The 25,752-nt window shown below is 54.6% G+C and overlaps 2 protein-coding genes across 4 annotated transcripts; one reads left to right on the top strand and one right to left on the bottom strand.

The window, feature by feature from the left end:
• Positions 1–1,775: 1,775 nt before the first annotated feature.
• Positions 1,776–11,960, bottom strand: LOC139597470 (protein eva-1 homolog C-like). The gene is made up of 8 exons (XM_071442881.1): positions 11,743–11,960; positions 8,520–8,719; positions 4,887–5,010; positions 4,562–4,714; positions 4,254–4,397; positions 4,026–4,097; positions 3,598–3,687; positions 1,776–2,902 (listed from the first exon to the last, which is right to left on the bottom strand). The coding sequence occupies exons 1-8, from the start codon at positions 11,822–11,824 to the stop codon at positions 2,517–2,519; spliced, it is 1,251 nt and encodes a 416-aa protein (XP_071298982.1). The 5' UTR covers positions 11,825–11,960; the 3' UTR covers positions 1,776–2,516.
• Positions 11,961–13,807: 1,847 nt separating this feature from the next.
• On the top strand, positions 13,808–22,669 carry LOC139597471 (chloride intracellular channel protein 2-like). 3 transcript variants are annotated; one of them, XM_071442882.1, is made up of 6 exons: positions 13,810–14,215; positions 18,645–18,754; positions 19,179–19,304; positions 20,289–20,395; positions 20,771–20,952; positions 21,096–22,669. In XM_071442882.1, exons 1-6 carry the CDS (start codon positions 14,159–14,161, stop codon positions 21,255–21,257), a joined length of 744 nt encoding a protein of 247 aa, XP_071298983.1. In that variant the 5' UTR covers positions 13,810–14,158; the 3' UTR covers positions 21,258–22,669. The 3 variants fall into 3 exon arrangements, with proteins under 3 accessions (XP_071298985.1, XP_071298983.1, XP_071298984.1); XM_071442883.1 differs by lacking the exon at positions 13,810–14,215 and adding an exon at positions 17,305–17,404; XM_071442884.1 differs by lacking the exon at positions 19,179–19,304 and having other exon boundaries at positions 13,808–14,215.
• The last annotated feature ends 3,083 nt before the right edge of the window (positions 22,670–25,752 follow it).

The raw sequence follows: 25,752 nt of genomic DNA, 5'->3' as shown, positions 1-25,752 counted from the left end.
TGTATCCTTGATGCTCAATGTATCACTCTGCTCCTTTGTGAGTTTCCAGCACAGTTCTTTGCTTTCATGCCACCACCATGCAGTGGTCCTGTGCCCTCAGTAGCTCCTGGGGGCTTTAGCACTACACTGAGCTCTGGCACAAGTGAAGCCCCCGCTGAGGTGAACTCAGCAGAGCACAGCACTGCAGCAAAGGAGAGCTTCCTTCGGCCACCAGGTTCCCAGAAAAACCTTTCAAATTCCCAAGTTTAGCCCAAAAAAATCCTTTCAGATATTTGCACACTCATGTGCTGCTGTTGTGGGTGGAGCTGATGAACCCCTGGCTAGGGAAATACAGCAGTGCCAGCATCTGGGGGGATTTAAACCTGCTGCCCAAGGGCTACATGGGCAGGATCAGGCACATGGCTTGGCTGCATGCAGGCAGCTCTGATGCATCTCCAGCAGAAAGACCTGGATCATGGACAGCCAGGAGCAGAATTCTGCTCACAGGTTCAGTGGAGGTTTAAACCTGGGTCCTACACATCTTGGGTCCCTTCAGTCCCCAAAACTGGTCAGAATTGCTGCAGCCCCAGCCCACCTTGTTCCCTCCTTGGCCACTTGTCCTCTCCAGACCCAGCTCCCCCTGTGTTACTGCTTCTGTCTTTGGCCTGGGGGCTCCCTGGGGATTGCTTTCTGTTGGTTTGGGATCCTGTGGGATCCAAGAGCCTGCCTTTCCCTGTGCATGTTAAGGCAGTGCATAGCCCAGTCAGAAATACAGATTGGGTGCATACTGGCCAGGACACATCCAACTGCCAGTGGTTATCCTGTGGGATAAGATCCTCAGCCAAAACTCCGATCCAAGTCTGCCCACAGCCCTGTGGAGGCTGGGATGAGCTGCCTGCTTTGGGACAGGTTCACGTCTGCCTGTCCTGCCCAGGCTTGGCACTGGGAAGCAGGCTTTTCCAGTCTCTAAAGCACTGCCATGCTGGTGCTCCTGGCAAGGCTCTTGGGAATCCCAGCCCTGCTTCAGGGGTATGACTCCCACCATGCAAGCTGAAATTGCCCCTGGACATGGGGCGTGTGGGGGAAAAGATGAGGAGAGCAAGAAGTGCCAAGGTGAAGCCATGGGTGTGCAGCAGGAGCTGTGCCAGCTATCCAAGTATTGAGGCAAGGCTGTGGTCTCAGTCCTGCTCACAATCTATGGATGCTGGGGGGCAGCTGGAGGTGAGACCTCCGCAAGCTCTGCTTGGGCTCTGACATTCCCCCAGCAAACCCCCAAATCAGGGAGAATGCAGGTCCTTGGCTCCTCTCACTAGACTCTTGCTGTGTGCTGACTCAAGAGCATTTGTGCCTGGCATGTCCCTTTCGTGAGGAAAGCTGGGTTTCTGCTTCCATCCAGACTCTTCCCACAGCACTAAAAAAGCCTGTGCTGCCTTTTCGAGTTGGAGCAGACCCCAGCCCCAGCATGGCTTCCTGACACTGCAGGACTGCTGAGAAGCCCCTCTGCATGGTATCTGGGGAGCTTGGCTCCAGGATTGCTTACCAGATAGGAAGCCCCAGGCTGAAGAAGAGCAGTGAGGACAGGGGACCATCATTCCTGGGACCCAGATGGACTGCTTTTCCCATTTCTGTTCCCCTTATTCTTTCCTGTGGTAAAACAGACCCAGCTTGTTGCCTTCCATGGCCTAGTGCCAGAAGTGCTGATGGGAGGCAAGGTACTTCTCTGCACAGGGAGGGCTGAACTTTGCCTCGTCCTTTTTCCCCTTTTCATTACTAATGACCAAGGTCAGGGAGAGATATTGTGCCTAAGAGCTGTTGCATTTATTCACTGGATAAAAACACAGCAAGTTAAAACTTGGGGTCTCCTGCCACTGGGGAAAATAGAGAGGAAAGCATAGAGCAACACGGGATGACAGAGCTCCTGAATGCCTGCAGGTAGGTGAGACCCTGTGGTTATGCTGAGCTGCCAATGGCCCCAGCCTGGGGAGCAGCTCCCTTGGCACAGAGGGCTGGATGGCATGCACCCTGGTGGGGCTGTGCTGGTGATGCCTGCTGTGCTCGCACACCCACTCCACCTGCCTCTTCCTATGTCCTGGCCATTCCTGCCTCTCTGCTGCTGACATAGTGCCTAAGTGCAGGGTGTGTTTGCAGCCCAGGAGTGGAAGCCAGTACCCAAGGAGAAATAGGAGCAAGCAGCTTCAAAGGGCTCAGGATGGGCTTGGCACAGCTGATCAGGGTTAAACTCTAGAGCCAGACAATGCAAGCTGAGAACAGGGAGGTTAGGTTAGGGTTAGTGGCATCTGTGGCAAAGGACCCCATGGCCCACAGAACCATTGCACAGCCCCTCATCACACTGAGAGTCTGCATGTCACCCCCAGCTGGTGGAGCAGTAGATTGATGGACACACTGGAGCTGCCATGACCCTGCTGCTGCTCAGGATGCCCAGTCACCCCAAGGAGCCCAAACTCTTATGTCTCTCTGTGTTGGATCCCACTGAGCCTGCACCCCTCTGCTGCCCTCCAGCCATTTTCTTCCAGTTCTTATTTGGTGGCCGATTTGATCTTGTGTATGGCATATGGGCTTGACTCCTTGGGCATCCAGATCTGCTCCCCAGTGTGGCCCTGGTGTTCCACTGCTCCCTCCATAGCTGCCGTCAGCTCGGGGCTGAAGATGCTGTCAGTGGCCCGGTAGGTGCGGGTGAGGCGGCGGAAGGAGGAGTCTGAGGAGCTGTCATCAGGGATGTCTTCATCCTGCTCATCCCGCAGCTTGGTCCTGCCCAGCTCTGAGCTGCTGCCCAGCTCTGGGTCTTTGAGAGCCTCCCCCACCTCCTGAAGGAAGGTTGTTTTGGGGCTGATGATGCACAGCAGCAGCATGAGGCCTCCTGAGACTCCACAAAGAAAGTAGAGGGCAACTTTCTCTGGGACACCTGAAGGGAAAAGGAAAGAAAGACACCAGGGTACAAACTGCTCTGCAGTCTGTGGGGTATCAGTGCCTGCAAAGCCCCTCTGCCAGGCATACGGGAGTAAGAGGAGGGGAGCAGGGATGCCCTCACCACCCAGGCTGCAGAGATAGGACAGACCCTGCCCCAGTGATCATGGAAGTGTCACCTGGACCCTCATCAGAACCCACCAGTCCTGAAATGGGCCTTTCCCCAAAGGAAACCTCCACTGGGACGTGGGGTAGGCAGAGCAGGGGAAAGAATGATCCCTTGGGGGATTAAATGAGTAATTTCCTCTGGCGAGGGAAAGTTTTGCCTGCAGAGAGGTGGTCTCCATCAGTGCCTGCAGATAGGGCAGGAAGGAAAAGACCCAGTGGGTAATGTGGCCTGTTGGAAAATGAAGGTCCACAGACAGGCTGTAGCCACACTGTGACTCATGATGCTGTGGGTCTTTGAGGCTCATTCTGCCTCTGAGCTCCCACCCTACCTGTCCACCCCAAACCCAGCATGGGTGCTTGGTGCCCTGCTCCTTTGTGTGCCTGTTGGCCCTGCTGGAGAGGTTTGGGGTCTGGCTGCCTCTGAGGTGAGCCCTGGGTTGAGCTGGGGCCATCCGTGATGTCAGCCACCACCCCAGCCTGTCCTGTTTCCCCAGGTGGTGCATGAGACCCAGGGAGGGCACATACCCCAAAGGTGAGCAAAAGCTGCCAGAGAACTAGTAAAAATCATGCGGTCTTCCTGGAGCCTGGAGAACCTGGGCCCTTTGTACCAGCCACCTGCAGTGACAAGGGGGTGCAGGCTCAGGCATGAGGTGCTCTCAGTGCCCTGTGTCCCAGGTGCCTGCTCCTGCCTGTCCTTCCCCATACCACGCTCCATCCTTCCTGCACAAGTGCTCTGCTGTCCACAGGGATGACTCTGTGTGTCTTCCTCTCCCTTGCTCCCAGCAGATGCCACCTCCATCCCCTCAGAATGGGCACTGACCAAGGGATGGTTTCCACCATGGGACAGGGATGCTAGGCTGGTACCAGGGATGCAGACATGGAAGGGCTGGTTCACCCGAGCACAGACATGGTGCCCCACTGCTTGTGGTGTAACCTTCCTCCCCCCACATTACCGTGTATGTAGTCCGAGAGCAGGAAAGGGTCCGAGTTGTCAGGGCCCACCTCCTCCAGCAGCTGCTTGGGCACTGCAAGGAGAACACATGCCAAGCATCACCACCCTTCTCCTCCCCTGCAGTCCCTGCTTCCCTGGGGGGTCCCATACCCCTGCCTGCCTGGCATGGGGTGGGCAGAGACACTCCACCAGTGGCCCTTGTGCCCCTGGCTCTGTGGGGAGCTCTCACCACAGGTGTAAGAGACTCGCAGCTGCTTCTTCATGCCAGGGAAGCATGGGTCTCCGAAGGTGGCCTTGTCAGCAGCCACAGTGCAGTTCCCCTTGCGGTGGCACTTCTTGGAGACCTTGCGCAGAGCATCTGGAGCCACACACTCTGCAGAGACATGATGCATGGACCCATGGGCAGAGCTGCTTGCCCCCTCCCTGCTGGGCATCAGCCAGCAGAGGCCAAGGGACACAGGTACAGCCCAGTGGTGGACTTGTGCCATACTCTGCATGACTCCTGCCCCATTTCTGTCTCAAACCATTCTGGCATACCTATATAGGGTTCTCCAGTGTTCAAGACATCGCATTCTGGTTTGCCCTGCAGGAATCGTCCATAACTTGCAGAATAAATGGCCAGGACGGATTTTGGTCGACACTGCAGCCTGAGCTTGTCATTCTCGCACACGGTCTTGACCCGATGGTTCCCTAGGGAGTGACATCGCTGAGTGCCCTGATGCATCCTGAATTACCTCTCTTAGGCCAAGGGAAGGGTTGAAATAGGGCTGCGAGGTGCAGGAGCAGCCATGCTCTCCTCCCTGCCCCTTTCTGAGCAGCTGAGGTCAGGGAGAGCCCATGCCCAGACCGTGCTCCACCTCACCTGGCCGGCACTTGTAGGAAGCGATGAGATACTTGTGTGTCCCAGGGCATGGATCTGGCCCAAAGACCTGGCTGTGCACTGAGAACTGGCACCACTGCTGGTCCTGGCACTCAGCCAGCAGCTTCTGGAGAGCAGAGTGGAACAGGTGTGAGTTGGGTGAGAAGTCCTGAGGCTGTTCTCACATCCTGTGCAACAGTTCCATCACCAAGCTCAGGGAAGTGGCCTCTCACCCTACAGAAGTGTCCCATAGCTGCTCCTGCCCACCCCTAATGCAGACATCCCAATTCCAGTGCCTGTTCCTGAACCAGTTCCCCTCCTGCACCCACTGAGCTGTGTGTCCTACACAGCTGTTACTACCTCTGCTGGCATCCCAGTAACATACCGTACCATGCCATACCGTACCATACCATACCATACCGTACCATACCATACCATACCATACCATACAATACCGTACCATACCGTACCGTACCGTACCATACCCTACCATACCATACCATACCGTACCATACTTTACTGTACTGTACCGTACCATACCATACCATACCGTACCGTACCGTACCGTACCGTACCGTACTGTACTGTACCATACCATACCATACCATACCATACCATACCATACCATACCGTACCATACTTTACTGTACTGTACCATACCATGCCATACCGTACTATACCATACCATACCATACCGTACCGTACCGTACCGTACTGTACCATACCATACCATACCGTACCATACTTTACTGTACTGTACCGTACCATGCCATACCGTACTATACCATACTATACTGTACCGTACCATACCATACCATACCATACCATACCATACCATACCGTACCATACTTTACTGTACTGTACTGTACCGTACCATGCCATACCGTACCATACCATACCATACCGTACCATACCATACCATACCATACCGTACCGTACCATACCATACCATACCATACCGTACCGTACCGTACCGTACCGTACTGTACCATACCGTACCGTACCATACCATACCATACCGTACCATACTTTACTGTACTGTACTGTACCGTACCATGCCATACCGTACTATACCATACCATACCATACCATACCATACCATACCATACCATACCATACCATACCATACCATGCCATGCCATGCCATGCCATGCCATGCCATGCCATGCCATGCCATGCCATGCCATGCCATGCCATGCCATACCGTCCCGTACCACGCTGTACCGGACCGCGCGTCTCTAACACCCGTGCAGGGGCGCGCTGACACGACCCCCTCGGCTCGCGTCCCCGCTGTCCGTGCAATGTCCCCGCGCGGCCACAAGGTGGGGACGAGCATTCACCCACGGGCCGGTCGGGCCCCGCCCGTGACCGAGGTGGCCGCGGCCCCTCTCCCCTCCTGCGCACTGGGCCAGCCCGCGAGCGGCGGAGGCAGGCCCTCGGCTCTGCCAGGAGTCCCTGGGTAGCCCGGCCTTGGGTGGCTGTGGGACTCCCTGCCCCTCCGTTTCCCCTCTTTGTCCCCACAAGTCCCACAGCAGTGGCTCTGTAGCGGAGCAGAAGCTGCCGGCAGAAGGGAGGGGTTTATTCCCTTGCTGCCGCTTCGTGACTCAGGCCCGGGGATTCCAGCATCCACAACGGAGCCTCTTCTCATCTCTCATTATCCTCCTCTGTCCCTGTCCTTCCCGCCCAGCTCAGGACTGAGCCTCCGCTTGGTCTTCACTGCCTGCCAGAACGGAAATTCACTAAGGAAACACAAGCAATCTCTGTTCCCAGTGGCTGCCTAAACAGAGCTGAGCTTTGGCTGCAGCTTTGCTCTCTTTGCTCTCTGCTCCAGACATCCTTGCTCCTTAAACAGCAGCATGTATTCCAGACCTGTGCCAGCATGGCCACCCCACCTTTTACCCAGTATAAACCTGAGCTACACAGACCTGCTCTCAGACCTACCCTTCAATTTCCAAGCACCTCTGCCAGGCCATACTCTCCATCCTGCACAGAAGGGGATCCTGATCTGTGTTTGCAGGATGGCTCATAGGACCAGCCTGGTGCTGTGCCAGCATGGTCTGGCTTGGTGCTTGCAGAGCTCCTGGAACATGCAGAATCCCAGAAGGGGATGTATGGTTGGAGCAGGACCAAGCAGGAAAGCCCTGTGAGCTCCTAAGTATTGGTACTGGCTCTTTCCCTTTTCTTGTAGGCAGCTGCAGTCACTGGCTTTGCAGCAGGTTTGCCCCAGCCCTAGCAAGGAGCTGGAACAGGGTCTTAGAAAAGCAGCATATGAAATGATGTCCCCATCGAGGGACCTAGGCATTAGCTTTGGGGACGTTTCATCTCTTTTCTTCGGTCAGCCTCTGCTTTCCTATCCTTTCCCCGCACCAACTGCTGCCATCAAACTGTCACCCCTTTGGTCTGCTTCACTAATCCAGTCTCTGGGACCTGCCAGCACAGATGAGAGCTGCTTCTGGCAGCTGCCTACTGTCTGTGCCAACCCCAGGGGATGCAGCCACAGGGGTGAGTGCAGCATCTCAGGGCGTTCTGTCTCATTTCATGAACCCAACAGCCTGGCTACGGCACTGCCCCTCTCCCAGAAGCCAGCCCCAGATTCCAGCACATTCTCTGAGCCTGCTGCTTCCTGTGGGATTGCTCCAAAAGTCATCTCAGGACACAGCAGTGCCTCCTGCCAGGCTCTACTCTGGAACGCATGGCAGAACATCTCTTTCACCGTTAACTTCCAAAAATGGTCTAGGAAAAGGGCCCCACAGTGAATCACAGATGATACAAAACTGAGAGGAACTGCTGACTCCCTTGAAGGCAGGGAGGTCCCATAGAGAGACCTCAAGAAATTAGAGGACTGTGCAATCACCAACCACAGGAAATTCAGCAAGGTAAAGTGCTGGATTCTGCACCTGGGAAGGGGCAACCCTGGGTGTATGGACTGGGTGTATGCTGCGGGTCCTGGTCAACCACAACCTGAATATAAGTCAGCAGTGCCCTAGCAGCCAGGAGAGCCAAACTTGTCCTGGGGGAGCATCAGGCTCAGCCAGGCCAGGGAGGGGATTATACATGTCTGCTCTGCATGGGGCAGACTCACTTTGAATATTGTATGTAGTTTTGGTCACCATAATATAAGAAAGATATGAAACTATTAGAGACCGTCCAAAGGAGGGCAACAAATACTGTGAAGGGCCTTGAGGGGAAGCCTTATGAGGATTGGCTGAAGATACTTGGCCTGTTCAGCCTGGAGGAGTCTTGAGGGGGTCCTCATTTCAATCTACAACTTCCTCATGAAGGGAAGAGAAGGAGCAAGCACTGATCTTTCCTCTGTGGTGACCAGTGACAGGACCCGAGGGAATGGGCTGAGGTTGTGTGAGAGCAGGTTTAGACTGGATGTTGGAAAAAGGTTCCTCTCACAGAGGGTGGCTGGGAACAGGCTGCCCAGAGAAGTGGTCTCAGCACCAAACCTAACAGAGTCCAAGAAGTGTTTGTGATTCTTTGATTCCATTATTCTATAATCCTGATGCTGATGAAAACCTCCTCATGGAATGGTGAGGCTGCATTGCCTGCAGCCCCCCTGCCCAAGCAGGCAGCTCAATGATGTGGAAACAGAGGGTTGTGCAGCCTGGCCCCTGCGATCCCTCCCTTACCAGGTGGGCAGTGGCAGACGTGCATTCGGTGCTCTCCTGGGAGGCATTGTTGGGGCTGGGGCAAAGGTTGGTGCTGGGCACTCGGCGCCCATAGAAGGCCCCGAGGATGCTGATGGTGGTTTTGCGAGGGCAGACGATGAGGAGCTGCTCTCCATCACAGGTGTGGGCAGTGTGGTTCCTCAGCACCTTGCGCAGGTACCCTGGAAGGGGAAAGCAGGGGTGGCATTGTCCAGAGGAGACACCAGGGCCACAGCAGTGGTGGCACTTGGGCACCCAAGTGCTGGTGGCAGTGAGTATATCTTGAGGCACTTATGGAGTGAACAAGATCAGAGAAGAACAGCAGCAGAGAAGATGGGCTTGCAGCAAACCTTTCATACAGCATTGCTGCCAGGAGCCTGGAAAGCAGCACAGAATAGCTGAGCTGGTTAGCAACAGGAAAGGAAAGATGGAGGCAGTACAGCAAGTCATAGAAGATGGAGAAATCCTGTATGGAGTTGTCAAGTGTTTAGAGAAAATTAGGCTTGTTATGGGGCCACGGTGAGGAGAGAACAAGAGTGAGCCAGAGATGGTCCCCCAGTGATGATCCCTGGAGTCAGGGTGAGGAGGATGCTCTCTGTCACAAGTCTGTCACAAGTTAAGCCATGAGCCAGACGAGAGAAGGGTCCAGGGGCTGCTGCAAGCTTCCACAGCTGGCTGGTCAGTATGGATGAGTGTGAGCCACAAAGTCATCACTTGAGCCCAGCTGACCTCAGTCTCTGCTGAAGAAGCCCAGTGTGTTGCTGCAAACTATTCCTGGCCCACAACCCTTTCAATGGGAACTGGCCCTTTCCTCCTTGAATTCCCATCACAGAATGCTTCTTTCTTTCAGTCCTGCCTAGTTCATGTCCCAGACTACTGCACCTGTTGTTTTCCCTACAGGGGACAACAAAGTGGGACTGTCCTGTGCAGTCTCCCTAAGGGCTTAACATGCAGCATTGCCTCCAGTTAGCATTGGCTGTAGTGGGTGGGCAAGGAGTCTGTTTTAGTAAGAGCTTTTCAAGCTGCCAGGTGCTCTGAGCAGGCACCAGTTGCTGGAGAAGACTGAGGAAGCAAGAAAAGCTGACAAAATGTGATGTGTAGGCCTTGAATGAAGCACTTTGCATCTTTGAATAAAACAAAACCAAAGAGGAAGCATCATAAGCAAAGGGGAAGCATTATTTTGAGACTTGGGAGACTGCAGCAGGGCAATATGGGGCTTCTGAGCAGATCACAGACCCCAGACCACAGCTCTGGGGTCTTTGGAGGAACTTGCAGCTCAGCCCCAGGGCAGTACTGGGGCCTAGGGCAGGACATCCACCCCGTCCCCCAAACCCCAGTGTGTCAAACTCCTGCAAACCAAGACAAGAAGGTGGGAGCACTAGCTCCTCCTCCCCCCCCCCCCCCCCCCCCCCCCCCGCAAACTGGTGCTAGGCTCAGCAGCACAAAGGACCCCTTTCACCTTCAGTGCTGCCACTAACCCTTCAGTATCTGCAGTCAGCATCCCTCCCTGGGTGTCAGTGGGTGCAGCTGGGAGCTGCCTCCAGCCTGGAGTTAATCTCTCCCTTGGCATTATCTCTCACAAGCTGGGATGAGCAAGTGGGTGGCTGCAGCATCCCAGCATCCCAGAAGCATGCCCTCAATTGCTTCTCTGCATGATGGAGGAAAGAGGAGAGGAGAAGTACAGGAGGGTAGATGGCAGTAGACAAGGTGTTCTAGCCAGGTCAAAGCTCCAGATGCAAAGATGCTCTTTGAATGGCACAGAGCTGGATCAGACCCTTGGAGTGAAGAGCTCATGAAGAGGGGACAGGACAAACTGTCCTGTCCCTCTCCTCTGGTTGCCCCATATCACTGGATGCTGGGGCCTTTGAGGGGCACAGGACCCTGCCCAGGCTGACAGCTCCCATCCCCTTCCTCTGCATCCCCTGCAGCAGTCTCACACTTGCAGCACCAGCCCCACACCTGGCAGCAGTCAGATGCTCCTGAAGGTTTCAGAGCCACCCTGGCCTTGACCTCTGCCTAGCACTGACTCCAAACCTGCCTGCCTATACCCAACACTGCTGGATGTAGGGCTGCCTAAACTCCCCACTGCTGGGCAGCCTTGGATCCAGAGGGCTCAGACAAATCCTAGGGATGGCAGGGAAGTCGGGGAGAAATATAAGAAGAAATGGGTTTCCCCAAATCCAGCCTTGAGGCAGCCACCCTGTTCTGCTGTCATGCCAGCTGCAGGCACCAGTATTTTAAAATTGAGGCTCAAACATTGCCATGGGTGCGGAGGTATCTCCATCACACTCTTTTGGGCCAGTGAGCAGTTGTGAAGATGTTTTTTTGGGTGGAGCCATGTCAAGGAGGCTGTAGGCAGACTTTGTGAGTGATTCTTGCCAGTACAGTGACTCAATCTCCGGTGCTGTGGTTGTGCCGTTAGCTCTGCCCCGATGAAATCACATCCTCCTCACCACAGCCCACGCTGCAGCATCAGGCTTTCACCCACCTGGGCTCGGTTGAGAAGATCGAAGTCGTGCATGGCCGTTTTCAGATGATCCCTGGGGAATTCCTGGTGCCCAGCCTGCCTGCACCTGTCCTGACTGTTCAAAGAGCTGGGACAGAAGGGATCCCAAATTTCTGCCTTGTCTACACCTACAAGGTTCACCGGCATAGCCCTGGGGAGAGCTTCTGACCCATGCTGTATCCTGTGGCAGGGCACCCTGCAGCACCCCTACTCATGAGTGCTCTAGCTGGGGCACAGCCACCAGCTCCATCTAGGGACCAGGTACAGCTTCAACCCAACTCTTCCCTCTCCTCAGAGCAGGGAAAGCTGGCAGGGTAGCCCTGAGTTCTCCTTCAGCTCTACACACTGCCCAGCACCAAGGACATGAGCAGTGTGGCTGAGGGGATGCTCAGCAAAGCTCAGGGACTGGCTTGATGTTTGTTTCTTTGAATTTCTGCCTGCAAACTGTCCAAGAGAGCTCAGCAGAGCTGGGGAGCCACTCTCATGCACACCAGGGCTGTGGGATGTGTGCAGTGTGTTTTCAGAGAACAGCCCGGTGTGGAGATAAAGAAGTCTCAGCATTTTGGGGAAACTCACTCTGGCCTGCCATGGCTTATACCTCACTTGTCCCTACCCCACCAAAGTGCTGTCGCTTCTCTCTCCCATCCTACCAGCGCAGTTCTCAGCATCCCCCTCCTCCCCGCCTTCATCCTGACTCACCGGACAGCTCCGGGCTGGCCTCCAGACGCACAGCAAAGCAGAGGAGGACCGCGGTCACTGCTGGCCGGAGCAGTCCGGCCATGGCACGGCCGCCGTGTCCCACCCGGCAGCTGGCACCAGCCGGGCATCGGCGGCGGGCGGTGCCGCGGGGCTGACACTGCGCGGGGACAATGGCTCGCTTCTCTGCCCTGCCGAAGTCCCGGCGCTCGGCGGGCACATGTGCACTCACTCTTAGCCTGCTGCCCAGGGCCAGAGGCTGCTCGGGACAGCTGGGTCACTCTCAGCACAGGAACACTTCCCCCAGGGCACCCTGTTACGGGTGAGCCGCGCCTTGGCATCCCATTGCTGGCAAAGAAACTGACAGCCCCTTTCCTCCCGCCTCTGTTTCCCCTGGACAGAGGAACAGGGCTTGACAAGGTTTCCAAAGTGCCCCCAGTTTTCTCCCAGACACGGTGAGACAGAAATCCAGATAAATGTGTGCTGTAATCTCAATCTCGGCAAATGTCCGGCCATTCACTCTGTGAGGAGGAAGGGAAAGGCTCCTTGAACTGCCTCCCAGGCGGCTGTTCCTGCAGAAAAGACAAACACCCTGCACCCAACAATGTGGGAAGGGATCTCTTTGCTGCCACGTTTCTGCTCCCCAGTCTCTGTGGGGCCAGGTACTGGGCATTCTGGCACCTTGTGAGGAGGACACCGTGTCATACTGTACCTCCCACCTGCAGGACTTAGATCCCTGCTTGCTGATTCAGCTGGAAGGAAATGCCATGGACTGGAGCTGCTGGCTCTTCTCCCGGCTGAGATCAGCAGAGACAGCAGCAGCTGGCAGTGCCAGGAGCCATCACAGTTCTCAGAGACTCAGCATTGCCCAGGCAGGGGTAGCTGGGGAGGCTGTGGCAGCAGTGGGTACTGGCACACCTCACCTGGGGTGCACAGCAGGAGCTGGGTGGTGGGTGTTGAGCTTGTGGTGGAGGCAATGCCATGGCCCTGGGGGACACTCACAGTGCCATCAATACATACCTCTTGATTATGGGAGTATGAGTCAGAGTGTCCTGTCCCATTGAGTAGGGTTCCAAATTCTCCCAAAGTTTTGATGGGGCAGAAAAAAATTGCCCACCCCCTGCAACCCCCAGTGTTAGCACCACTCTGGGCTGTGTAGCAGGGGAAACATCTTTGTTGGGGAGTCAGCTCCAGGGGTCTGCAAAATAATTTCCCGTCCTAATTGCCTTGAGGGAGATTGCTGTCTGATCAGGGGTTGATTATTTGGGGAAAGCTGGAGCTTATCTGAGCTGGGGGGGTTGGCTGAGTCAAGCATTGGGGATCCCCATTTTGTGCAATGGTACCAGTTATGTGGTCTAGGCATGCAAGACAGGTCTTGCCTAAGAGTTAAGCCTGTGTGTGCTGGGAAGCTGTCTCTGCTGTCTCTGCAGCCAGGGTGATCTGACTGCAAACAGTTCCCTCCCATCCTGGAAGGAAAGCAAGCTGTTCATCCTTCCTGCAAAACAGCCCAGTTCCAGGAATGGGGCCCTGCTGAAGGTCAGCCCTGAAGACATCCCATCCCACCATCCTGCCAAGCACCACATAGCTGGGCAGCTGCCAGGGGCACTGTGGGGTTCCCCACTGCTCCCTGGCATGCTTCAGCATCTTTTATCTCCTGCCTAGCTTAAGATTTTGCAGTCCTTCCCACCCAAGGGCTATGCCCCACCTTCAAAAAGTCAGTGACATGTGCCCAGACTGCTCCACGCAGCTTTCCTGAGCACTTGCCCTGTGCAGCCCAGCTCCTTGCAGCAAGGGGTGCTCAGACGAGCCACACAGGGATCCCCTGAGGGTGGTGGGCTGGGAGAGGAGCTATTCCTTCCCTCCGGGTGGCTGCCTGTCATAATGCAGCTCAGGAGGCAGCGAAAAGGTCAGCCACGCTTACCCCAAACTGATAAAGAAGCCCTGGGGTACTGGACATCAGCATGAGGATGGGAGAGTGGCAAAGGGCCAAGACTGGAGCAGCAGGAGGAGCAACAGGCAAGACACTTCCTCTATAAACCCCTGCTCCCAGCTGGGAAGAGATAGCAGTAGTGCTGTGAACCAGAGTTGCTGGGGATGCCAGCCCACTGCTCGGAAGCACTGGAGGAGCACCTGGGTGGGTGCGATAGACTCTGAATGTGACCAGATAGACCGGTGCTGAGTCACGTCTGAGAGGCCCTGCAGCTTCCTCCCCTTGCTGGCGGGTCCTGGCACACACCCCATTGCTCCTCCCTTCTTCAAAAGGAAGGAAAGTGTGAGCTCCAGCCCTCTTCGGAGTAAGAGCAGCCAAGAGGCCCAAGGCACCAGCCCTCTGAAAGCCTTTCCCCCATCAGAGTTCTGCAGGGGACAGATCGGCTCACACAACAGCGTGCGGCCAGCGGTCTCTCCCCACACTGCAGGAATGGACAGTCGGCAGCACAACACCCCCAAGGAGCCTGAGATCGAGCTGTTCGTGAAGGTGGGTCTCGGGGGGGGGCAGTGACTCTTTGGCTCACCCTCACCAAGATCCAGCTGGGTGCAGGTGTCTTCATGTTCTGTGAGGCTGGAGATGGGTACCGATTTCAGTGTCACTCGCCACAAGGGCTGGCTAAATGGTAACCCAAACAGGGGGACCACGCGGTGGTGTGGGGACTGTGAGGACTGTGGGGTGTCTCACTCAGCAGTCTGAGAGATGCCCTGATCTTGTGATGGTTGTGCACCCGGAGAAGTGGCACTGCTGGCAGCAGCATGATGAAGGAGTGGGAACACACATGCTCCTCAAAACCCAGATAAGACAAGCCCCAGCCTGGGAACAGCAAGCAGGAGGGCTGGCAGCAGCCACTTCAGCCTCTTCTGAGGGCAGAGTTATGAAACAAGCATGGCTGGCTTGGGGAACTGGTGCGGGAGTCCACATGTGGGCGAGATGGGGCGGCACCACAGAGGGGTATTGGCTGGAAATGGTTTCTGTTATTTTCCCTGTTAAGCAATTTTCTGAACCCTTTCCTTGGAATAGTTTAACACTCAAGTTCAAAATATCTGCAGTGGCCATGAGCAGTGCACAAAGAGAGGAGCCAAAGCTGGTGGCCGGTGACTGTGTCTGCCCACAGCGATGCCAGGGGGCCCCGGGACACACTGTCAAGTGACAATGAGAAGGAGGCAATGCCTCTCTGTGGCACTTCATCAGGGTTTTAAGGGTGATTTCTCTGTAGGCACTCAGGCCCATGGGCTTCATTGCTCTCCTCCTGGGGCAGTTTGGTGCCCAAAAGGTCAGAGACACTAGCTTCCTTGGCACAGGCACCCAGCAGTTCTAGGCACTGAATGGTGCCTACCTTGGGAAGTAGTTAGACATATTTGCTAGAAAGGATTATCTGAGCCTTCCCAGGAGAGTTCTTCCCTGTCCCCTTGCCAAAATTGTGGCTACAGCACTTCTTGATGGACATTGAACTTTGCTGAGCTGGGTCTGGACAAGTGTATTCTTGGTAAAAGTAATCTGCCTTGAATTCTCTGCTTAACATTTTTCCTTGAGATGGCTGGAAAAGAAAACACATGAGGTGACTGCAATGGCAGCAGCACATTCTAGGGGGTTTTCAGAGGGAAGTGAAACAGAAAACCAGCAGCATCGTCAGGACTTCCCCTTTGCTGTAATTCAGCGTGAAAAAACCATCCTGGTTTGTCTGTTCACAGAAAAGTTGATGCTGTGCCTCCCCCTCCCAGCACTCAGGACTCAGTTTTACTTTTAAAGACACAGTAGCGCTAGCTGCTGACAGGAACCTTCCTTTGCCTTCAGCACTTCCCCAGGATGGGAATGCCCCAGACACAGCTGTTGCTGTGACCAGTGGCAGCTGTAAATCATGGGGAAAGCTGGTGCTCCCACAAGTGCCTACTGGTACAGCATGGCATGGCATGGCATGGCATGGCATGGTACCCTGCCTAACTTTCACTTTGGCACACACTGGAGTTACCATGGTAAGGATGGACAGGTGCAGAGCAGGTCCCACTTTACCCTGAGGTTGGGGTGGGTGGTTTCCAAGGGGTTGGCAGTTTCTCACCCTACCGTGTCCCTGGCAAGAGCATCGTCTTGTTGCCTGGGAGGCTCTCCCTGCCTGGGAGGAAACTCTGCTTTGGAGCTCCACCAGGCATTTAGCTGCTTTCTGGCTCTCGGGGTGGTTGTTGAAGCTGGCAGGTCCCATGGGGACTGAATATTTAGCAGTGCCCCAAGCAGGCAAAGCTTGCCTCCCACTGCATTTAAGATTGTTTCACCATGGGGAAACCACAGGAACTGTGAAGTAGCTTTGGGGTTTCAATGCCCTATGCAGCCTAATGATGCCTCAGAAAGTTGGGGCTAAAAGCCTGCAACTCTCCTAGAGATTCTGTGCTAGTCCGCACTGGGTTTCTCTATCATCTGAGGGTAAAAGATTGAGGAATATCAGTCTGTGCCCTCCGCCCTCCGCCCAGTTCCTGCTGCAGCAGGAGGAGCAGCAGAGGCACTTTGGGGAAGGAAGTGAAGAGCAATGACTCCCCCTACTCCATGCTGCTCTGTGGTTGCTAGGGGGGAGGGCACATGGCTGCAAGTCTCCTCTGGGGGCTTCTGGATCCCTGAGGCTCCCCCCACGGCCAGTGGTTGCCAGCAAGGCCCTTCCACAGCCTGATGCTACTCCAGCAGCTGGTGGAGCTCCCCTCCAATTCCTCCAGATAAGGGTTTTGGCTCTGAGCATCCTGGTACAGGCCTGATTCTTTCTCCCGGCAGAGGCCATTTTGATTTTCTTTTCACTCTAATCCGAAACTCCCCACCTCTCTCTTTTGAAAAGATAAGGGGGAAGACCAGCCTGACCAATTCAGACTGGAGACTGGAGCTACCAGACAAGCATGGTAAAACCTGAAGCAGGTGATCAGAGTCTATGCCCAGAGCAGCCCGAGTGACAGGCACCCCTCCCCTCACTGACCCCCCCAGCCCACCCTGCCCCACCACTGTCCCGATGCCCACCAGGGCTGTGTGTTGCCATGGCTCAGCACAACAGCTCCTGGGGGGACAACAGGACAAATTAAGCCCTCTCATTCCCAGCTTTGTGACAGGCCAGGGAAGTCAAAGAGAGTGCAGCCGGCAGGGAGAGCAGGGAGGAAAGCATTGGTCCTCATGCTAGGCAGCCACAAAAGCACTTGGTGTGCTGTTGATTCTGGAGATGCTCCAAAGCACGGCCGTAGTTTGGGTCATAGGTGGCAGGGGTGCTGGCGAGGGGGAGCAGAGATGCCTTGTGCTCTTGTCCATAGGCAGCCCTTGAGGCTGTTCTCTGACTCTCCTCTCCAGCTCCTTCAAAATAAGATTGAGACCCAGTTTCACTCCTTTCCAAAGAAGCCGTATTTGCTATCAATGACACAGGATGTTCCTGAGCTGTAGCCCCTCTGGCAGTATTTGCTATTAATAGACACTGACCAGCCTCATGTGTAGATTTCAGTTTTACTGTTGGGCACACGTCCTAGGGAATCAACGTTTTCTCAGTTCCCATTTCCTTCCTCAGATTTCATGACATAAAAAATACTTATTAAAAGTAATTTTTGTTCCTCTGGAAGGACTAAAAGGTCTTGGCATGATGGAAAAACAGAATCCCTGCTCCAGCTTACTACCTGGAGTATTGGAAGATTGTTTTGATCCTTTACAGTCCTCCTTAAGGTGAGTTTGATGTCAGTGTTCTCTTCCTGGAGAAGCCGTGCACTCCAGATTCCACAGGTTTTTGGGTGTCTGCGGTGAATTGTAGCACCTACCTCCAGCCCAGGAGAACCAGGCCCAGGTCTCTGTCTCTCAGCCATCCTGTCTTATGGTCCCAAAAGAGGTGTGAGCTCTGGAGCCATGTCCAGCTGCCCACCCTGGATGTTTTTGCTGCTACTTGACTCTGCCAGATCCTCTTAAATTTCATTGCCCTCCTGCTTAACCTCAGGACTTCAGCTCACTATCAGATATCAAAGCATAGCGCAGAGCTGCCCACTAAGGCTCATGTCCCACCACATGCGGCTCCAGGGGAGCAGCATCCTTCTGTAATAGGGCTGGCATGAGCTGTGCTGCTCCTCCCTGCCAGGGCAGGGTGGCCATGAGCCAGAGCACCACACTTCACATGCAGCTTAGGAACCTGGTAATTCTCTTAAAGAAGCTGAGTTTCCTGTGAGCCATTTTACCTCTTACTACAGCACAACTTCCGTCTCACAGCAGCATCTCAGCCAGTTTTTGTGAATGGGAGAACCTTCCGTATCCTCTTACCAAACTCCTCATAAGGTGTTTCAATCATTTTTGCAAAGGATATTTTCAGCTGCTACATAGCAAGGAAATGTGCTTCCCTCTGCCTGTGTCTGTGCTCATGCAGAGGGGCTGCAAAGGGTTCCTTTAGCAGCTGACAGTCATCTCTGCTTCCTCCCAATCCTGTGTGGGATGCCAGCACAAATTCTCTTTGGCACAACACTCCTGGGGCAGGCTGCTGGGTGGCTCTTGGGCTGGGCACATTGTGCTGGGGTTTGTTAAACACACACGAGATGGGAGGCGGACATGAACAGCACATGGAAACAAATTGCTCTTTTCCTGGCAAACATGAGCTCATTTCCCTTCTCCCACTGTCTCCAGACTGGCGTCCTGGCCAAGCCGACCCTCCCTTCCTCCCCTTCCATTAGCAAACACTTTCTCTCTCTGCCTCCTTCTCCACTTCCTCCCGGCTTTATCTCACATTTCAGGGAAGGATCCAACCCCTTGCATCCTGAGTATGCTCTTGGTGACCCTCAGGGCCCTGGCTCGGGGTGGGTCCTACAGCTGAGCCCCCCTGGAGTCGGGAGGGGCTCCCTGCAGTGTGCTGTACCCAGTGGCTCTTCAGGTCTGGGCATCCGGTCTGTGAAAGGGTTAAATCTTCATTTTTCTGCTTTCCTGGCAGGCTGGTCTGGATGGAGAAAACATTGGAAACTGCCCCTTCTGCCAGCGCCTCTTCATGGTGCTCTGGCTGAAAGGGGTCAAGTTCAATGTCACCACGGTGGACATGACCAGGTGAGGTGGCACTGAAGCCCTGGGCCAGCACTGGGGTGAGACACGCCCTGCTCAGTTCTCCCATCAGCACGTCTTCCCCCTGCCTGCTCTGTAGCCTGTGTGTCACTGCACAGGGACAATCACTGCCCACAAACTGCCCACCTCACTTGGGGCTCAAGTGTGGGTCAGCACGGACTTGGGCCACCTGCCAGTGTGCATGGCCCAGGGACTCCCTGTCCTGCTGGATGTGAGGATGACTTGAAGGACCACTGGCAGATCCAGAGGCTGGAGAGCACTTGTCAGCTCCCTGAAGCCATCAGAGCTGGGAATGTTCCTGGTCCTGTGCTACCTCCTAGTCCCCACCTCTGCTGTGGCTACTTTCCTTGGGGACTGGTGGAGGCAGATCTGCTACAGGCTCTGAGCCAGCTCATTTTCTCTGCTCCAGGAAACCTGAAGAGTTGAAAGATTTAGCACCGGGCACCAACCCACCCTTCTTGCTGTTCAACAAGGAGCTGAAAACAGACTTCATCAAGATTGAGGAGTTCCTGGAGCAGACCCTGGGTCCACCTACGTAACTGCAAACTCACTCCTTCCCCATTTCAGGGCCTGTCACAGTGTTGTCCAGGGCTCAGCAGATTGGGGAACTAGACAGGGTGCCAGGAGGTGCCCCAGGGCAGCCCGGGCAGGTGGATGCCCCCCCAGCCCCTGAGCCTGCTCTGCAGGGCAGGCCCTTTGATGCTGAGGGGCTGGGTCCCCTGGGGAGGGCATGGGGACAACAGGAATGGAAAAGAGTGGGAGGAAATGCACCAGCATTGCACCCCTGCTCTGGGGGCACAGGGGAAACATGGGGAGGTCCCTGCAGGGACCCTGGCACTGGTGGGTTTGCCACTGGCTGTGGCAGTTGGTGTTGAGGTAGAGGGGAAAGTGAGACCCCATTGCTTGTTTATGTTCAATGCACTCAGCTGAATGAAAGCAAATGCCCTTGCTTGACAGCAGCAATGCAGGTGACCCATAGGGTGGTTGGGGAGGTGGTCTTCCCTGAGCTCACTGGGGAGCCCTCCAAACCAGCCTCCCCCATGCCCTGGGTGGCTGCAGGCCCCCCACTGCTGCAGAGGAAGCTCAAATACATTTGTCACCTGCCTCCTTGAATGTGTCTGCCTTGCAGCACACCCTGGAACATGTCAGCAAACAGAAGACAGTTCCTGAGGGAGTCATGGGGAGCTTCTGGCTTCATGAGACCCCTCTGTGCCAATGTGTGTCCTCTGGGCTGGGCCAGAACTGCCTGAAGACAGGGTTCTATTGCCACCAGTGTTCCTAAACTGTGGAGTATATGCCCTGAGATTGTCTCCTGGCAAACACCCCGGATAGAAGACACAGCTCACAGGGTGGCAGCTGCAGTAATTTACATCATCATGATTCTCCCACAGACAGATGAACATCCCCTGCATCCTCCAGTACCAGCCCTGGGCTCTGTGGCCCAGGAACTGACACTGCTGTATCCCTGCTCCATCCCTGCTCCATTCCTGCCTGCACTGACATAAATGTCTTTTCCAAGGTATCCACACCTGAGCCCCAAGTACAAGGAGTCCTTTGATGTGGGCAGTGACATCTTTGCCAAGTTCTCAGCATACATCAAGAACCCACGCAAAGAAGCAAATATCAGTAAGGATTTGGGTTGTTGGACTCTTATCAACCACGCTGCAGCACAAGAAATGCTTTTGTCTGCTGGCAAATCCCGCCATGGGGTTAAGGTTCCTGCTACCTGCCTCACCAAAGCCTCCTTGGGAAGTGCTTGGGCAGAGGGGGGCAGTTCTCTGCTCCCTCCACAGGGATAACAGCAGAGCATAAGGTGATGCTGCTGTAGTCCCCTGGCAACAGAGATGGGCCAGGGTCAATGCTGTGTCCCGATGGTGTGGCCCTGAGGGCTTTTTCCCTCTCTGCAAAACCTGTGGGAGGATCAGGCAGCCCAGCACAGCCTAAAGCTTGCCTGGGAATCCAGGGCATACACTGACTACTCTTGGTTTCCCACTCTTCCAGATTTTGAGAAGGCCCTGCTGCGGGAGTTTCAGCGCCTGGATGTTTACCTGAACACTCCTCTCCCAGAGGAGATTGACCAGGATAGCGTGGAGGACATCACCATCTCCAAGAGGAAATTCCTGGATGGAGACCATCTGACTCTGGCTGATTGCAACCTTCTGCCCAAATTGCATATCATCAAGGTAATGCCATTGGCCCCCAGGGCCAGGGTAGGGGGGTACCTGCTCCAAGAGGAGTGGACAGGGAGTCCCCCTGCCAAAGCCAGAGAGTGAGTCTCCCCCAGGTCTTGGAAGTTTCAGCCTCCTCCTCCTTCACTCTCCTCTAGATTGCAGCCAAAAAGTACCGTGACTTCGAGATCCCAGAGGACATGACGGGCGTCTGGCGCTACCTCAACAATGCCTATGCCTGTGATGAGTTCAATCACACCTGTCCTGCAGATGAGGAGATCGAGCACACATATGCCAGCGTTGCCAGGAAGATGACCTAGCCATAGGGAGGCGTGGGGTGGCAGCATTGCCCTGGCTCAGCCCTCCAACTCTGCAGTCCTGACACAACCAAAACCAGCTGATGGAGAGACTGGAGAGGGTTTCCAACATCGCTAGCTCCTGCCTTTCGGAAACAGCACCTTGCTTCAAAGCCCCTGCCACTGCCTCCTCCTTCTGTGCTGCTGGCTGCAACCCCTGGGCACCAGCAGTGCTGACCACATGTACACACTGCTCCCATTTGGATGTAGCTGCATCCCTACTCCCTGAAAATTTTTCTCACAGCCTGTGACTATGTGTCATGGGAAAAGCTGAGGACTAGCCTCCTGCAGTAGTGCTTTCTCATCAAGAGATGACACCCCCAAATGGCTAGGCCAGCCCAGCCTCCCCATTCCCATCTGTCAGCCCTGTGTGGTCCCAGCCATCCTGTGCTTGTCGTGGGATCCCGATGCTTCCCCTGGGCTGGAGCTATTTGTATTTGCCTGTTGCCAACCTGCTCAGCACCTGGGGCTGGCATTTGGACAGCCCTCTCTTCCAAGACATCAGCTCCCTCTGAAGATATGGAAAGGCTTTGCCCAGGCAGCTCATCACATTGAAAAATTGTGCTCACTGTTGAGGGCTGTGACATGGGTCTGACTCCCAATAGGACATGGGGGTAGGTGGGTGCTGGGGGTGACGCCTGGTGCAGCAGTGCCAGGATCAGCTATGGGAGGAAACAAAGGGTCAGGGGACCTGCAAAGGGCCTGTGGATGAAGGGCTGAGGATCAGGGCATCCCTCCCATGACTGCCAGCACCCAGGGCCACGTGCTGCTAGCTCCCAGCTCAGAAGTCTTTGTGCCTCGCCAAACCCTGCAGAGGGTGCAGCCATGCTCTAGCTCCATACCCCCTAGTTCCCACCAACACTTCTGGCACCTGAGGCTGGGAGCAGCCACAGGGTAGGGCACACGTTTAGTTTCCTCACTGGAAAGCCCAGGAGAACAGACAGCAGCTGTTTGGCTAATTGCTGTGTCTGTGGAAAGGTGTGGGCAGTGCCCCTTGGCTCAGCTTGCCTTCACATCCTGTGTTGCTGACATGAGGCATCAAAGCTGCTCTGCACAGCCATGACATCCTATGTTCCCCCTCTGACACTTCCAGCTTCCCCAGGACTCCTACCAGACCTTGAGAATTCAGCCAGCCCTCCCTAACCAGCCCCAGGCAAATGGATACTGTACAGTGGGCATGGTGGGTTCTGTGGGAACTGAAGAAGCGAGCAGAGCCTCCTCAGCCCTCACTGCCACTTTCCTCTTTGCACTAAATGTGTGTCCTCACAAGCCTGCCTCAGATAGTGCTGGGTTTGGGGACTGGGTTTGTTACTAATGGGGTTTGGTTTGTTGTTTTTTATAAACTAAGAATAGCAATAAACTATATTTTAATATGCCTTTCTGGTGTGCTGTCAGCCAGGCATGAAGGTTGCTGGCATAGAGGGTGCTGTGCAGTGGCGGGGGCTTTCCTGCAGTGGAAACTCCTCTGAGATTTAGCAGAAGTGAAGCTGTAGCTGTAGACTCTGCTGGCCTGGATCACTGGCTCAGAGTCAGACCAATGTGTCTTGGTGCACAGGGCTATTCCTCCCTGGGGGCAGGACTTGGCACTTCTCCTTGCTGACCTGCACAAGGTCTGGCTTTTCAGAAGCTCTGCTCTTCACTGTGGTGTGTTGTGTCAGTGGGAAGTGCTGTGGAAGGCTGGGCAGGTTAACCCTGGCTCCAGTGGGGTTTGGAGGTTGATCAGAAGAGAACATGAGGCCAAGGTTTGGACAAAACACATGGATCCATGCTTTCTTTTTGCATGATCTTCCTTCCTGAGGGCTACCACGTGTCTTCTGCTCCTTTCACATCTCACAGCAGCAGGAGGGCAGTGACAAAGCCTTTGGGCATCTGGGCATCCCAAGCTGATTCTCAGTGCATGCTCCGGTCCCTGGAGACAGGACTCAGCCAGTGACAAGACTTATCCTCTGCTGCCAAGAGCTTCCTTGCTGAAGCAGTATTGGATCTTGCTAGCATTCGGAGGAGCCTCTCCTCTTCATCCTAGAAGCTGGCCGTGCAGTTCGTCCTTCTGGAGGATGTGTCTGGGAGCTTCAGGTAGCTGATGTAATCCTAGACTCCTTGGCTGGGGTCATCAGGGGACACTCCTGGGGTGGATGCCCCTGCAGACTGGAGAGGTCAGTCTGGGCTTCACAGCAACAGCAAAGTGGCCCAATTCAGAGCAAGTGCTGGGGTCTGGGGAGTTTTGGAGAGGGAAATACTCATCCTTGCTCTCTGGAAAAAAGGCAGGCAGTGATGGAGGCTGGTTGTCCAATGTCCCAAAACACCATCCATGAGACAGGGTCATGAAAGATGGCTTTTCTGAGACAACAGCACTGAGGTGGTGCACACTCTTCCCAAAGTTGCAGGTACAGAGGCAGCCCCCAGCCACTGGCTGTGTCAGCTGGGACCTGGCCCAGTTCTCCTGTGTTGAGGTTTTTCCAGTTCCCATTAGAGATCTTGTTTTTTTCCCCTGACTTCAATTTCAAATTACCATGCTATCAGCCAACTAGAAATGCTTCTAATTACTTCTCTTCCCCTGAAAGGCTTTAATTCAGAGAAATCCAGCTAGAATGACCTCAACCAGGCCCTTCTAGTTGTGACTGCAGCTCATGCCCTACCTCACTGAGCACATTTCCTGAGGGCATTTGGGAAGTGACTGACAGGCAGAAGAACATTTTAAACTTTCAAGAGCCTAAAATCCTGAGGTGTTATTCATGGAGGAGAGGAGACAGGGCAACTTGTTCTGTGCCTTTCCCTACCTGCACCGAGGCTGGGGCTCAGACAGGTTGAACAGTGCTTGCTTCATAGGTGACACATGGAAAGTCTCTCTGAAGTCTTGGCATGAGATCCACGTTTCTCAGTCTATTGTGTCCTCTCATCTTATGGGGTTGGACATCACACTGGGACTTTCTTGTGCAAGACGGGACAGGATGATGAGCAGCCTGAGCCTCTATTATTTAATAGAGCCTGAGCCTCTATTATTTAATCACGAGGCTGACTGTGACCCTGCTGACCACAAAACAGAGGCTCTCATTTCTCGTGGAGTGGTTGAAGGTACATTATCCAGAGATCATTGGTTACCTCTGTTTGCCAGTCCCCATCTGTCAGGCATGGATATAACTGGAAAACAGCTGAGATGAATCTATCATCCATTTCAAGTGGGCATGCCACCCAGCTGGGATTTTTCTCCTAACAAAAATCTTTATCTAGCCTGTTTTCCATCCTCTGGAAAATAGAGGATGGAAAAAATCAGAATCCTGCCAGGTTTTATGTCACAGAATGAAAAATCCTGGAGACAGGCTCATGCCATTTGCTGTGGTGCCATGAGGAGGAAGCACACAACCCCCCCCCACCCCAACTCAGAGTGCATCATGAGCCAATATGCACCCAACTCAGAGGGCAGCTTGCTGGTCCTGTCTGTCACCAGGAGCATGAATGATGAGCTCCAGAGAGCTACGGGAGCAGTGCCAGGAAGTGAGAAAGTGTTAAGCTGAGCTGCCATTCCCATAGGCTGCAGGACCAGAAATCCCCTATCCCCATGCATCTGAAGGATGGGAAACACAGGAACTGGCCGTGTGTCACAGACCCTTAGAAGAGCAGTGGTGAGTGGTGAGGACAAGACAGGGGAGGTTGGCCTGCAGAGTAAGGGGACCTGGTGACCAAGCTAGATGGTATATGAATCTGTCAGGTGCCCTTGGCACCTTCTGAGTGCAGACACTTGCCACGCATCCCCAGGTGAGGGCACACCCAGACCAGCACATGAAGTAGGACCAATTTTGCTCTACAGTCTCCTGGGGTGACCTGAATGTCCCAACCTCCCTGCTTGGGTCCCAATCCACTGAATTGCAGGAAAGCTCCTGCATGGAGAGAAACCACACAGGTCTGAGCAACCAAATTCACTTCTCTGCAGCCTGTCAGCTCTGCACCCCTCTTCATGCATATCCTCTAAACACACCACACTCAGGCTCCAGCCTTTGGGGCTCTCACAGTCCCTACCCACATCCTGCTCATCTTCCCAACCAAGGCAAGCAGCTTAGATCACTGAGAGGGAGGTGCAGCAGGAGTCAGTGGTCTGGATGTTGCAGCTCAGACCTGTCAACCCACAAAGTCTTTTGGGGCTGAAGGATGGGGTCCAGCTGTGATGCTGCTGCTCTGTGCTGCTTCAGGGACCTACCTGGAGCTATAGACCCATCAAAGGCAACTTGCACAGGGAGGCTGAGTGACAGTGCCTTAGTGAGGTCCCAGGTCTTTTCCATATATACAGATGCGCAGGACAGCACTTGAAGTGGCTGTGAGGATTTGGAGTGGCTCTGGGCTGTCCCAAAGAAGTGGCAGGGCAGCTGCAGTGACAGGCAGGAGAGAAAGCAGACAGAGCAGAGTGGGCACAGGGTCAGAGCAGACCCTGCTGTTTGCAGCTCTGCCTCCCATGGTTTTCAAAGGC

This window comes from Agelaius tricolor, unplaced genomic scaffold (genome assembly GCF_023055355.1).
Source record: "Agelaius tricolor isolate 1412-34295 unplaced genomic scaffold, bAgeTri1.0.p SCAF_17, whole genome shotgun sequence".
Taxonomy (NCBI): Eukaryota; Metazoa; Chordata; class Aves; order Passeriformes; family Icteridae; genus Agelaius; species Agelaius tricolor.
Note: the sequence above shows the minus strand (reverse complement) of the source record. Positions and strands in the feature narration are given on the sequence as shown.

Excerpts from the sequence above, each read along its gene's own strand:
- LOC139597470 (XM_071442881.1), bottom strand. The coding sequence starts at position 11,824 with ATGGCCGGACTGCTCCGGCCAGCAGTGACCGCGGTCCTCCTCTGCTTT. Across the intron at positions 8,720-11,742 it reads GGCCAGCCCGGAGCTGTCCG|GGTACCTGCGCAAGGTGCTG; the intron begins GTGAGTCAGGAT and ends TTCCCCTTCCAG. Across the intron at positions 4,715-4,886 it reads TTCCTACAAGTGCCGGCCAG|GGAACCATCGGGTCAAGACC; the intron begins GTGAGGTGGAGC and ends GTCACTCCCTAG.
- LOC139597471 (XM_071442882.1), top strand. The coding sequence starts at position 14,159 with ATGGACAGTCGGCAGCACAACACCCCCAAGGAGCCTGAGATCGAGCTG. Across the intron at positions 14,216-18,644 it reads AGATCGAGCTGTTCGTGAAG|GCTGGTCTGGATGGAGAAAA; the intron begins GTGGGTCTCGGG and ends CTTTCCTGGCAG. Across the intron at positions 20,396-20,770 it reads ACGCAAAGAAGCAAATATCA|ATTTTGAGAAGGCCCTGCTG; the intron begins GTAAGGATTTGG and ends CCACTCTTCCAG.